Below are 14309 nucleotides of genomic sequence, written 5' to 3'. Positions count from 1 at the left end.
TACAGAGAGTAAGAACGTGAAAGGAGAAACAAAATACTTACAAGAGAAACTTTGGGCTAAAGAAAAAGAGACAAATAAATGAGTATCAGTGAGTACTTTAACTTGCACATTAGCTGTCTTTTTTTTGTCTGTTAGCTTCTGTGATAAGTGAATTTCCCCACAGTGGGATCAATAAAGTATCTTATCTTCAAAATCTTTAGAGGAAAAAAAACAAGAGAAAAAAAGTAAAAACAGAAAACTAGAGGGAAAAGTTAAGAGATAAAACCTGAAAGAAATAATATGGTTTAGGAAGAAGAAAGTGGAAGAAAAAGAAGTGATTGGAGAGGGAGGGAGGGGGTGTAACAAATGATTATTGATCACCAGCACTGAGGGTAAAGTCAATGAGAAGCAGTTGGTTTGATAAATCAGTCGTTTTTATTTTTTCTTTCCACAGAGATTACTGTACAGTCGATATAAAAGAAATTATAAATGAATTATTATACATGATTACTCTTTGGATATCAGCATCAAATTACAAATCATTAAATTAATCCCAAACTTGTGCTCAGACTGGACACACACACACGCACACAGAGCAGTTGATGAGTGTGTGTTAGTGGAAGTGGAAGCCTGGAGCTCTGCACAGAGAAACTTCACTTCACTCCAGTGGGAAAATGAGCCGAGAGCAAACAGGCAGGAGAAACCAGTCCGTGGGGTGGGGGTGTGGGGGTAGGTGTGTTTAAACAGATCACGTTTGGCCGTGTTTGGCCGGGTCACCAGGTCCAGCTGAAACGGAGCTGAAAGGACACTTTGTGGTGGCTTTAATATTTTTCTATTGCTGAGGATCAGAGTCAGTTTTGAGGAAAGGAACACGTGAGATACGTAAAAAAGCGTACCGTTCCTGGACCGGAGGCAGGTTACGAGACATGATAACAGGAAATCGACAGGAAATTGGTGATCATTGATAAACTGCACTTTAGCGTTAAATCCTAAATGTAACTTTAGCGTTTAAATGACGACGGTCTAACGACGGACCTGCGAGTCAACAAACTCTTTAATGTGAGAAACAAGAACAGTTTGCTGTCCATTAGCACGCTTACGTTTCGACATCGTGATTGAAGATGCGAGTTTGTTGTCATCCTATTGGTGGGGTTCAGATGAGTGTCGTCAATGTGGTCTTAATAAGACCTCTGATCACAAAGTACCGGGTTCTGTCTGTGAAAGCATGACGGAAATCATACAGTTTAACACCAGGGATTCTTTACTGTTTGCAACTCATCATCATCATCACCATCATCACCACCAGCCACATTTACAACACTGGATACCATAAAAGCATGAAATGTTTAAGATGTTAATTTGAGCTCCATTAAATGCACAATACTTATTAAAATAACCCTGGGGTAGAGAGAGAAAGAGGGACAGACAGAACGCTCACAGCACAAAAATGATCTCGTCTAAGTAACGGATCCGTGAGGTTGTAAAATTATGAATGAACATCTTTCAAATTATAAATCACAACGGACACGTTTATAACGCTCACGCTACACGTGCGATACACACTATTCGTCATAATGTTGTGAGGGGCGGGGCCAAGCGGGTGGCTACCGATTTCTGACGGGGTGGGGCTTAGGCAAATATTCTACAAGTTACCGTGGCGAACGTTTAAACTGGTGTAAAATAGGACGGTGTAAACACAAAGTGACTCAAGTATGAAGTAAATATGCAAGATTTTTTGCCCGTCTATGAAATTCCTAAAAATCATGATTTATTTAACTGTAACCTCTGATATCGGCGCTCGTCTGTTCAGCTACTGTTCAGCGAGCTCGTGCGGAATTTGTCAGATATCTTGCTGCACAAGGCACATGGATGCGATTAACACATAAGATACAATTCAGAAGCAATTCTTGCCCAAGACTTGTGCGATGAGGAGATGCTGAAGCCATGCATACACACACACACACACACACACACACACACACACACACACACACACACACACACACACACTAAACAGTTCTATTAGTTAGAAGTCTTCCCCCTTCCCAGGGACACTTGTGAGTTAAAAAGATGATGGCTTTATTATTTCAGCACCTCGGTTAGATTTAAACTTTCTATAAATCAGACACTCGTATCTAATCTAAATCAAATGTGCAATGTTTTAATTTAAAGGGATTCCTAAATGGAAAAAAAAAATTTAAGATAAAAAAAAAAATTCCACAGCTATCAATAAATCATTAAAATATACTTTAATAAAATCAATATTGCATTCGATTTCAGAAATCACATTAAAGACGTTCACCCTGCGTTCACACCAACAAGTGACAAAGTGACATTTTGTCAATTTCACGCTAAAGCCGAAGTGAAGCGACAAATCCGAACGACTTGCTTGCACGATTCCCCGAACTGTCGTTTCATCTTCTCTTTACTTGTAGAACCTCTTAATAAATGCATATATAGACACTAAGAAGAAAACTAAAGCTTGGAAGAAAACGGCCGAGATCGATGATGGTTGGATGCGTCGCTAGTACGGCTAGCTAGATCGCTAACGGCGTGCTAGTGTGAACACTGAGTAAGGATTAAAATGCAATGGTATAACCCATCTCTCTGGTCTGCTCCCATGTGCAAGAACTCGTTCGTGCTCTTCATACTGAAGTACGTGCATCTCCGACTGCGTAATAGGGGCAAAACATTTAATACTTTCTCTTGGAATGAGAATTTGAAGTTCGTTCCCTTTCGCTTCACACAAATGAATACAGCGTAGCCTCAGGAACTGCCAGGATTTGCTCCGTCCTCTTATCGTCTCACGTGGCGTGTTCGCTGAATCCGAAGCTCCTCGTGGAAGACTCGACTTTATAAACCACAGATATCATCTCACTGGTGTCGGTAATCTGACATTTCATCCAACGTTCACATGCCAATCCTACCTGGAGGTTTATCGCTCTGATCTACATGCTACATGCTCTGAGGTATGTAGTGGTCTTCCCACCCTATGAGCTACATTATTTTCTTTCTTCTTATTCTTCCTCTCCCACATACAACTTCCTGTATTTAGGCCTATTCATACTAAACACGACGCATCATGAAAGTGAAAACACGCCTGCTCCGTTCGTTGTTCCTTCATTAGGGTTATATCTCAGACAAACTGCAGGGAGCTTATCCCCAGCAGCGCTCGCTCGCTCGCTCGTACGCTCACTTACAGGATTCCGTTTATCTTATCTATTAGATCATTAGATGATCTATGGAAGGAACACTTCAGTTGATGCAACACTTGGTGCTTTTCCCACATACATACACAAAGGTTTTATTTTTAAAATAAGTATTGTACATCTCCGACATGAGCGATCAATGTGATGCTTCTTAAATGATCTAAAATCCAGTGAAATTAAGCTTTTAAAAACTAGAAGATTCTTTGTTGCACATTATACAGAAACCGTTTGGTGTGAAAAGGCCTTTAAATGAACAAACCAAGTATTATATATATATATATATATATATATATATATATATATATATATATATATATATATATATATATATATATATATATATATATATATGCGCATAAACGACACTTTTGGCGTCTTTTGACGCAGAACCTGCTTTTTCTTTCATCGGACACAAACGCTAACTCGGATCAATCCCTGAGATCAGACCACGGCCTAACAGAAGGCTTTCTCGCTAGTGTTAAAGGAGTAAGGAATGACTTAAAAAAACAAAAACCAAACTGAATCACAAAGGCACATTCAGGATGCTCCACACAGATTAGTGACTAAAGAGGAAGAATATTAATCATGCCTAATGACATAAAAACGAGTCTACAAGAAGACTCGAGAGAATTGGGGCAGGATAAAGATGACCGAGAGAACAGGGCTTCTCGATTGATTAGAGTTTGGACTCGTACAGTTTATTCGGTGTTGAGATGCGACTCGTCATGTGAGCAGGTACGCTGGTGTTGAGGTGAGAACGAGGGAACTCTGTAGCTCTGTGTAGAACCAAGCACCCGGGATTTATACAGCACAAGTGCAGGAATGCGATTTCGTCCTAGAGTAAGGAACGACGTTCAGTTACTCCAGGATTTGCGGTTCTCTGCTTTCTGATTGGTCAGAAGTGAACCGGCTTTAACCTGTAGGAACTCTCCACTACGCCGGTTCTCCCCGTGCTGCTTAGACGAGTCGCGTCGACTCACTCGGTCTGGCCGCACAATGACTCCGTGACCGGGGTCGCAGCGGAAATACTGACGGCCCCCTACAGAGCCATCGTTTTTACCTGGTAGGAGGAAAATTCACTTAAAGTATTCTGTAAGAACCAGAGACATCAACTCTAACCCACTGTGGCTTATATTCCAATATAAGTGACATTGTGATAAAGAGCTTTTATGAGATTCACTTCCAATATACATTTATTTTATTTTTGAGCAAGTTAAAGTCTCAAGTTAAGCAGATCCGGTTATTAGTGTGGAACTAAATTTTACACCTTGCATGACTGACCTGCTGGAGTGTCGAGCTCCACTCCTACCCAGATGCCCTCTGAGGAGTCCACTTGCCCGACGTAACGCACTGTGCCACACTTACTGTTGGCAACCATGACGCTTTCTCCGACTCTGAGCCACTGAGGGAGTTCGGCTTCTCTGTTTGTTTTGTCAGAGCTGAACTCTGCCCTGACTCTCCCTCCTCTCTCCTTCTCGTCCTCGGGCAGGATGGGGCTGAATGACCTGAGGTTTGAGGTCTTGACCCTCTGGAGGGAGAACGCATAATCTGTAGCAGCTTTCGGTACTAAACTAGGGACGGTTACTAGTTTTGCTTCGGCATGAGAACAGGGAACGCCGTTCCGAGCCGCAGACTGTAGGTCTTTGAGTTTCTGCTGAGGTTCCTCGACGTATTTTTGCCCCGTTTCTACAGGAGGAACGCCTTTACAATCGCATTCATCTGTGAGCCGGAGAGCTGTATCGTAGGTGTTGGGGCTCGGGGTAAGGTCCCCAGACGCAGCAGAGACATCAGAGAGGGTTGCAATGGAGACGCTGGTAGAGAAATAGCCACTGGAAGCTTCACTGATGGGGCTTAAGGGCAGCTCATGAGAGTCCTGCATGGAGGAGGTGGATGCATCAGGGCTGTCTGAGGGTTTTTCACAGACAAGATTCCTTCCGATCACCGGCACCTGATGGAAGGCATGAACACCACCACAGAATAACTTAACGCTGCTTATCACATGCTATTCCCATCTAGGGTTGAGGAACTTACCGGTTCTACTCGACCTCTGCTTTCATCTGGGCTGCTGCTAGTTTGCATCATAATACGAGGAACGTGCTGGAAGTTTGGATAAAAAGTTTCTTTATTACACCTTTAAAGGCTTTTTCTTGTTGTTTTCCTGGAATCTACAAGTATATTAACACTTGATCTACAGTATCACTGTATTACCTGTTGTGGAGAGGGACGAAGGTCCTTCTTGTCTTCACGAGCTGGGAAAAGGGATTTAAGCAGCTTGGGCATCTGAGGGACGAGAGCCTTGACTGGGGAGAAATAAAAAGCAGCAAGCCCTGAAAGGCCTGAGGGGAGGTCGGGGAACAGACGGAGGAAGAGGAGGAGGAGGAGGAAGAGAAGAGGAAAAAAAGGAAGGAAGAGACGGTGACAGTGACAGGGAAACAAGGACGGGCATGATGGATGGAGGCAGGCGGGGAAGAGTGTGAGAAGTTGAAGGCCACATTGACAACAAAAAGATGGGAATCTGTTCGTAAGGCTACAAAGTAAAATGTTTATTTATGTCACATATTCAAAAGGTTGTTTTGTAATCTCATTATCGCAATAAACACAAACATTTCCCATCTGACTCAACAGCATCAGCTGCAACTTTGTCTGCCTCGTGATTTGGGCTTAAAAGGGGAAAAGATGGGGCTGAAAAAAGAAACGAGCCATTTTCTATGTATGAAAATGTTGTGAATTGTTTCAATGGATCGATAACGATGATAATCGCATTATTATGCTTTTTTTTTTTTTAATTGCTTATAGAATCAATAAAAAGATCATGAATATGCAACAAAAATAAATAAATATATTTTACTTCAGGGCCAAAGGACCGATTTGTCCTCAGCGTATACCTACATAAGATTAAAGTGCTGTTGCATGCAGCTTACAAAAATTGTGGCCCATTTCAAACAAGTGTTATAAAATTCAGATTACGGTGAAACGTGGCTAATAAATATCGTGTAGTTAACATGCAACAGAAAATGCGAGATAGAGTGTAAAGTCGATCTAATACAGGGCCATATATTAGATTAAGGAAAAGTAGAAGCATTAAAGTAGAGGAGATGATGGAGATGAAGTGACACGGTTACAGAGGAGTACGGCACGGCCAGTTCACCTTGTTCTGGATCCTGGGTTTGAGGCGGGCTCTGGCTCTGTGGTGGTGGTGTGGGTTCTCTGGTGGGCCGAGGAAGCGTGCGGCTGAACTGCGGAGTGGTCAGGAAGATGTCCTGCTGACTTTCCCATCGATTCTTTACATAAACACACACACAAGAAAAGTCAGTGACTTTTAGACTTGTACATGCTCCATTTGTGCAAAAGAAAACAGCAAGTACAGTTTGCTCACCTTGTTGTCTTCCAGGCTCGAGTTTGGAGACAAATCCTGTCTGCTCCCAGATAACTATATATATGTGAAAAAGACACATACGCATAAATGTTTTTGATCATATCGCTATAGAAAAATAAATACTATGCATCATTTACTTCCATATATTGGTCTGCATCACGGACCTCAAATTCAGAGCTACGTACACATTTAACTTGGATTGTTCTTACTATAAGCTATAGTGTCTTTACCCTGTGCACGCTAGGCGAGCTGAGACTCCGTCTGCTCCCCTTTCCTTTACCAGCCAAGTGTTCCTTCACAGCCACCTCCTGAAAACACACAACCATCATCAGACATCTAACAACACTGAGATCACAGGTCACATTCCCAATCACAAACATCTTAAGTGAGAGTTAAGTGACCTGTCTCAGGCGATCCAGCGTGAGGATGTTTTCCACAGCCAGGACACTGCGCAGGTATTTCTCTATGGCCGCCTCGTTGTCCGATGATTTGGGGTTCTCGGCGTTGGCGGCTATGCGGGCGAGCATCTCCCTGTCCTCGGAGCTCTGAGCATCCTGGATATTAACACAGTCGCACGTGCCATAAACATTGTGCAAGGTCACAGTGCAAATAACCGACAGCTTACAGCTAGAACTTTTCCACCAACATTATTGCTCATTTGCTTACCCCTGGGATATTGGACACGACCTCGAAGGTCACCCCGCAGCCAGGCACGGTGCTCCGTGTGGACATTCTCTTTAGAAAGTTCTGGGCAAAACCCTGAAGACACGCAGACAAACATTTGAGCTTAAAGAACATCAAGATTCCACTGGGTATAAATTCAGAATCGTGCAGGTTTTTTGCTCTAGGCACTTTTGTGCACTGTACAGTAACGTGACACTAAGAGCTTTTATGATTAAGATATATTCAGTGGTTGAAAAAAGAAAAAAAACAGTCATGTTACCTTTAAAATTCATTAAAGATGATATAAAAAACAGCCTGGTTAAATTATTCTTAACTGGGAGAATATAAAAAGAGAAAATCAAGAGAAGGATTCGACCTGTCGTCCGGCAAGATTCACGCAGATGCGTTTGCGCAGGACGAGCTGCATCTCTGCCGGGTGGCTGAGCTGCACCACAGCACGTATGGTGAGGTAGACCCTCTGTTCTGGAGCTCCGCCTCGACTCAGCTGAGGACACTCATGAACCGTGGAGTCCCAGGAGGCCTCTGCTTTCACCTGCAGCAATACAGCACCGCGTAGGATTAAGCTTTGGTCAGATCATCACTCATAGTTTCCTAAATGTTCGAATTGTTGGTAATTTTGTATTAGTGACTTGGCTTGACAACATGAGAGGTAACCACCAGCCAGCGCTGGTCTTCAACATCACCTTGACGTATCAGAGCCCTAAACGTGATTCCCTCACCTCTCCATCGTAGTGCTTAACGATCTGCAGATCAAAAAAGTCGTCCTCGTCCTCTCCGCTCAGTAGAGCGTCCCAGCCGCCTGCTTCTGGGCTCTCCAGGTTTTCTTGGGAGCTAAAATCATCAGCTAAAGTGGAGACAAAAAGTGAAAGAATAAAAAGAAAAATAGCAGAAATAAGGTTTTCTTTTAAAACATCAGCCCAAACTGGAGTTCAAGGCATTTTTATAAGTGTTTGAGTGAACATACCACTTAGGTCAAGGAAGAGGACAGGAATGTGCGTTTCCATCCCAGGCACCGGGACCCTGCACCAGACAAAAGATCAACATTTCAGTGTCAGTGTTCTGAACCCGAAAGAGAAGTGTTAATGTGTAGGAACCTTATTAACTCCTAACTCCTTAACACTTAGTATCTATAAATGAACATTAAGACACATTTATTTTCATTCTTATTAATAATAATTACATATAGTGATGATAATGAACAGGACACATAACTAAACTAAAGCCTCACCACTCTGCAGGAGCTCCTGGGATGCCGCTGCCAGCAGAGGGCACCATCACCGCATTCCTCTCCTCGGTGAGAGTCAGCCGGCACTCGAGCAGCTGTGCCTCACGCTCCATATCATCCTCTGATTTATCTGATCACACACAGGGATCACGTTTCACCACATTAACATCCAACACACAGCCTAACATCAGCCGAGACTCTTCGGTCTGAACTGGACGATATTTTCCTCAATTTTGCCGTTCTGTCAGCAGAATTCAGGTAATCAGAAATTAATTGCACACGGAATTCATCCGAAGCTCTTTTCCTCTATTAGAAAATTCTGGATCTTTTTTAAGTATTCAACTTTCCCTTTGTTTAGCAGCCAAACACAAAATTGACCATGAAGTTGATTACATTATTTTGTCAATTAAACAAACAGAGTAGCCAAAAATCAAATCGAGTAAAAGAAATGTACATGTATTTACTAAAGAATATACAAAATAAACCTTATTGAAATCCTTTATTACTTAATATTTTTAGAATTACGCAGCTATGGATACAACCTTTATTTATTTATTTATTTATTTATTTATTAAATAAATGTTAAACCTGAGTCTTTAGTTTCTTATTCGTATTTTATTTCTGTCAGCAAAACAGCCTCAAGTTTAAAAAGCTCATCCATAAAAATAAAAAATAAAAGGTCTGGAGCTCAGATTCCCAGCTGGAATATAAAAATATTTGGACTCTGATTTGAAACAGAGGAGCAAAGTGCAGCAGGACAACTAACCTGTTTTGCTGACCAGACTCTGGAGATGCTCGTCCAGGTACTGCTGTCTCTTAGTGAGAGCAGCCAGCCACTGGTGTCTCAGCCTCTCCAGGTCTCGATCCTGTGAACAAACGGTTAATTGTTAACCTCGACAGAGGAAACACTCGATAAAAGTTACTTAGTGTAAACCACCTTTCCATCGCCTATCACCATACCTGATAGCTGTCAATTTCATCCCCTTCCGGCTGCGGAAACAGAAAAAGACGTTTCGTAAACTAATAGTATAAAACATTTTGACTGAAAGTGGCTTAATGATTAAAATGAACTTTTATACATACGTGTTTTTTATATAAAAATACATAAAGGTTTGCACTGAACCTTTTCGGAGTTATTTCCTCTAGCGGGACAAGCCTGCCTGATCTCCACACAGCCGATGGACACACCCAGAACGATCTCCGCTATCAGTGGCATAGTGCCCGAGTCCTGCACCGATCGCACCTCCACCTGCACCCGCCGAGACTGACCCTGCATACACACACAGAAACAAATATAATACTCTTTTACATCATCAAGATTTACAGATGATTAAATGTTCGACATAAAAATACATGTAAGAATATTATTGGAAAATATTCTGATCCTCAAATTTTTCAAAGCGGCATTTACAAGTTCAGCTTCTGATGTCACACATTAAGCTTGTATCATATGCAAATGATTAAATCATTATTTTTAAAAAAATTAAACGCAAGACAAAAATCATTAAACCCAGAACTCTGGTTATTATGGCAAAATAATTTTATAAAATTTATTATTATTTTTTTTATATATAGTTTTGGCTTGTTTTGTTTGGCTGCTCACTCATATAGCCAGTTTACTAATATTCAACTATTAAAAAAAAAAAAAAAAAAAAAGGCAAATGGGTATTTGCATAATTCTGCATATTCATAAATCTGGACACTTTTAAAGATGATGAAAATGTCAACAGCATCATGTTCGGGGCTTTTAACGGCACCTGTCGCAGCTGAAAGATGCCCCCTGTGCGAACATCTCCAGCTGGCACCACTTCCACGGGTATGTATTCTCCGTTCTCGTTCAGTTCCAGGATCTGCACCCATAGCTCCAGTTTTCGTGTCACTTCGCTCCACCTGGGCAGAGGGTAAAATGATGGCACATCATAGCCGAGTGGACTAATAAAGATGTATTGTGCTGCACTCCGCTGCATGTTGTACGCATTGTACTCGTCTGTATCGTATGACGGACACAAAGAAAATGTGGCACAGAGCCAGAGAAGATCTGAAATCGGTGAAGTGTAAACTTATCCGAGACTGCTCGTCTGTTCTGTGTGGGCGGTTTGTGTACCATCTGTTTTATAACAGAGGAAGTGTTTTTCTTTGTTGTTCACCTGTCACGGAGCGTGCGAGTCTTGGCCTGAATAATGCTGAGGTCCCACAGGGCCAGGTTCCTGCCTGGATCAGCTTGTCTGTGACCAAACACCTCAATAGCCAGCGCTCCCTCTGTTAGATACTCGATGAATTCCTCCGTTACTGCTACAGCCAGCTCCTAACACACACACACGCATGCATTTTCAGCGACATTATATAACTTGAAGGGTTGCAGAACTACCCAGGAAAAAGCTGGTATGGTTAAAAAAGTACAGCAACACAACTAAATGGTGAAAGTGGTAAACTGTCTCAGTTTGCAACTCTGATAAATATTGCAGTGCAAATCCAAAGTTTAAATACATAAACTAACAACCTCTGTGGTCTGGTTGTGATTCCTTACTAGGGCTGGGCGATAAAATGATAATGTAAAAAAATTATATGTATCGCGATAGACACGTGATCGATATCAATAAAAAAATGTGTTCGATAAACCGTTCGATATTTTTATTCTTCGTCAGAAGAAAACAGGTCGCGAAGCAAGCTTGGATGCATTAACAAAGGCACTCGCTCTCTGGTAACTTAGCAACGTAGGGAGTGACACGCTAAAAGCCAATCATGTAACGGTATCATGTTTGGTTGCACCATATTGTTGTTTCATGCCGGTCTGCTGGATTCCTCTTCAGTTACCGGCGACTGATTAGCAGAAAATGAGCCGCAGCGAGTATTACACTTTGTTAAACATTTTGCACCTTAAATGTTAAGAGATAATTGTTAAGTGTTCATTGTGACTTTAGACTCATGTTTACATTATAATTATTTGAGTTTTCCTGGTTGTTGACGTTTCTGTCTTAATAATTGAGGGGATTCTGATCAGAGGAAGTTTAAAATAAAAATGTTTAAATGTAATATATTTTTCCCCTGGTCCTTATTTTAAATGGGTCATAAAAAGATCAACAATTATATACGATATCGACCGATATGAAACACCGATATCGCGATATGGTTTTGAGCCGTATCGCACAGCCATATTCGTTACATATGAAAAACTTATCTTAAGAGTCAGAATTTCACAGCACCGAAGACAACTCACTTTACTTTAATTGACTGTTAGCTATAAGTAGTTTTTTGGTGTGTGAATGGTACGTAATCAAATGTTTCAGTAAAGTAACCATACCAACGTGACTCATGTAAACTAAACTAAACCTAAACGGTTCCCTTTTGCCTGAAAGTACCTAAAGCTGGTTTAAGGAACTATGACCTAGAAACTTAAACTCAGCCTAGTTCCTTTATTTGGAAGAAAAACAACAAAAATTTCCTGAAAATGTTCCTCAGTGGAATCTACCTTGTGTCACCTGCAAGTGTTCTGCTGGCTTTTTTAATTTACATAACTAGCAGAAATTAAGAAAGCATAGAAAGCAGTAGTTTAATTCGTGCCACCGTGTTTTTTGAAGCTGCTGAATGAACGTTTTTTCTCCATGTTGCATCACAAACGCAGCAGCAAGTTTCAACACGAATCCAATTATAATCTACACACACATAAGGGATCTCCTTTTTCAAGCCAGACCTGCTGGTGATGTTGTTTTGATAAGAACGAGCACACTGATTGATTTGCCGATTGATTCACAGAGCCCGATTCGCACCTTACAGCTGTCGAACACCACCATGCAGTGTGGGTCTTTGCTGTTGGGTGACGAGGCGGACGGGTCGACCTCAGGAGCCACGATGATGGGTTCAGCCTGGTCCCAGAATGAGTACTGACAGAAGACAAAGTTGGACAGGTACTGAGGGAGTCCTGTAGCCTGCAGGATCTTAATCTGTTAGAGAAACAGGAAAGGAGAGAAAAGCACTCACATCAAGGGAAGCAAAAAATAAACAGACACAGAGAATATACAGTATAAAGCCACATAGTTAAGCCACTTGGCATAAAATCTTCAATAATTCAACATGGACACTTGATTTGAAGGACTACAAGTAGTATTCTGGACAAAAATAAATTGCACCACCACCAGATTTACAGAACCTTTGTGTTTGTGCATCCTCCTGTTATAGGGGGCCATTGTGTAACTGTATCTATAGACTAATAATCATCTATAAATAAATAATGATCTGATCAGTTAAAACATTTCCAGGGTCTGAATTTTGCTACACTAATTTTGGATAAAAGTTATGAGGCTGATGAATGTCACAAAAATCTTCCTACCATACAGACGAGTTTGCGCTCGAGCGAGTCTCCGTCAGGGCTGCTGTCCCCGTCTTCCCCTCCAGCCATGCTGTCCTCTACACCTCCAGCAACACGCACGACCTCCACGTGTAGCCGTCCTGCCACCTGAACCATGTCCCCACACACACACACACACACACACACACACACACACACACACACAGAAATGGCCGACAGATTAATCGACTTTGCTAACAACACTAAAATAATTTAGTTGAGTGTCGGTGCTCTCGGAATCGCACCTCTCCTTTCTGGTTAATGATTGGCACAGCGTACTGCAGCTTCACGTCATAAAACAGGCAGGACAGGAAGACGTTTGCCACTCCGATCAGACTGTGATTGACTTGCTCGTCGAAGAAAGGGTCTGCTCTTTTAAAGTACGAACACATCACCTGCGAGATAGAGACTGTTGATTAAATGACATCCCTGAAATACGGAAGATATTCTGCTAGCTGCTGTAAAGGTTCGTACAGGATTCTCTTCGTCATACTCCTTAAACTCCTGATAGAGCTCCCTCATGTCCACCAGTCTATTCTCCATCTTCTCCAAAGCCCAGATCTGCTTGCCTTTACCTTTCCGCCTGACCTGGATGGCAGGTTCACTCAGCACAGCATCACGCTACGAGGACACAAACAGAGATGTGGTGCAACATGCTATAGTGGGTGTGTTGCCGAGGCTGCCACATACATTAAAATACCTAAAGACATTCCGTAGGAAGTAAATCATCTGTCATGGTGATGCTAGCTATTGTGAGCGTAGAGTTAAGTCCCGCACTCTGCATGGTTGAAGGGGAAGTTACCTTCCTGTTAGCATTGAGGTTAGCAGCAGGGATCTGCAGAGTGACTCTGTACTCGGTTTTCTTGTCCAGTTCCTCAGCGATGAAGCTCGCCTCTTGCACCAGCAGGTTGGCTTTTACTATCTGTTCCCGAAGTTTCCGAAAACTCCGCGTAAGCATCGCCTCCCTGTCAGCATTGACAGAATCGAGAGAAAAGAGTGTGATTCCTTCCTCTCCATTTCCTAGTCAGGTCTCAACTCTGATCCCAACGTCAAATCATTTCCCTAAAGCCTGGGTTATAATGCACAATTTCAATTATAACTATTCTGCTTGCGCTTCATTGTTTGATCACTCGAGAAGGGAATAATAATTATTGACTCAATTGGAAATCAAAAATAGTCAAAAAATGTCTAACTGGAATGTGTTACTGAGTATAAAAAAAGGCAAGATGTTCGCTATACACTTTACCTTTCCTCACTCCACTGGCGTAGACGAGAAGACGACGACCCGCCCAGGCTGAGTCTCTCCATGCTGCGATAGTGCTGCTGGGTCTGTGTGCTCTGCCTCTCTGGGGTGAGTCGCCTACGCAGCTGCTGCAGCTCCTGCTCATACATCATCCGCTGGCGCTCCAGGGCCGTGCGCTTCTCCTCCTCATGCTGTCGCTCCAGACTCTGCAGCACTGCCTGCATGGGGTCTAAGGGAGAGACACAGAG

The 14309-nt window shown here is 42.2% G+C and overlaps 1 protein-coding gene across 3 annotated transcripts in view; it reads right to left on the bottom strand.

Annotated features, from left to right (window-relative positions):
• Window positions 1–2209: 2209 nt before the first annotated feature.
• kif13ba (kinesin family member 13Ba) overlaps window positions 2210–14309 on the bottom strand; it is a 30807-nt gene continuing 18707 nt past the window's right edge. For 2 of the 3 annotated variants that reach the window (XM_027157043.2, XM_027157042.2), the window contains exons 17-40: window positions 14065–14290; window positions 13621–13783; window positions 13293–13439; window positions 13064–13213; window positions 12801–12926; window positions 12241–12414; window positions 10621–10778; window positions 10231–10363; window positions 9597–9743; window positions 9434–9463; window positions 9240–9339; window positions 8477–8603; window positions 8213–8268; window positions 7968–8092; window positions 7604–7780; window positions 7231–7323; window positions 6966–7118; window positions 6795–6872; window positions 6565–6618; window positions 6337–6469; window positions 5397–5524; window positions 5220–5285; window positions 4470–5136; window positions 2210–4248 (exon numbers count right to left, since the gene is read on the bottom strand). In XM_027157043.2, coding sequence (XP_027012844.2) covers window positions 4043–4248; window positions 4470–5136; window positions 5220–5285; window positions 5397–5524; window positions 6337–6469; window positions 6565–6618; window positions 6795–6872; window positions 6966–7118; window positions 7231–7323; window positions 7604–7780; window positions 7968–8092; window positions 8213–8268; window positions 8477–8603; window positions 9240–9339; window positions 9434–9463; window positions 9597–9743; window positions 10231–10363; window positions 10621–10778; window positions 12241–12414; window positions 12801–12926; window positions 13064–13213; window positions 13293–13439; window positions 13621–13783; window positions 14065–14290 — 3617 coding nt within the window. In that variant the 3' untranslated portion in view covers window positions 2210–4042. The remainder of the gene's footprint in view (window positions 4249–4469; window positions 5137–5219; window positions 5286–5396; window positions 5525–6336; window positions 6470–6564; window positions 6619–6794; window positions 6873–6965; window positions 7119–7230; window positions 7324–7603; window positions 7781–7967; window positions 8093–8212; window positions 8269–8476; window positions 8604–9239; window positions 9340–9433; window positions 9464–9596; window positions 9744–10230; window positions 10364–10620; window positions 10779–12240; window positions 12415–12800; window positions 12927–13063; window positions 13214–13292; window positions 13440–13620; window positions 13784–14064; window positions 14291–14309) is intronic. The other variant, XM_027157044.2, reaches the window with a different exon arrangement.

This window comes from Tachysurus fulvidraco, chromosome 12 (genome assembly GCF_022655615.1).
Source record: "Tachysurus fulvidraco isolate hzauxx_2018 chromosome 12, HZAU_PFXX_2.0, whole genome shotgun sequence".
Classification (NCBI taxonomy): domain Eukaryota; kingdom Metazoa; phylum Chordata; class Actinopteri; order Siluriformes; family Bagridae; genus Tachysurus; species Tachysurus fulvidraco.
This window is presented reverse-complemented; position numbering and strand designations above follow the sequence as displayed.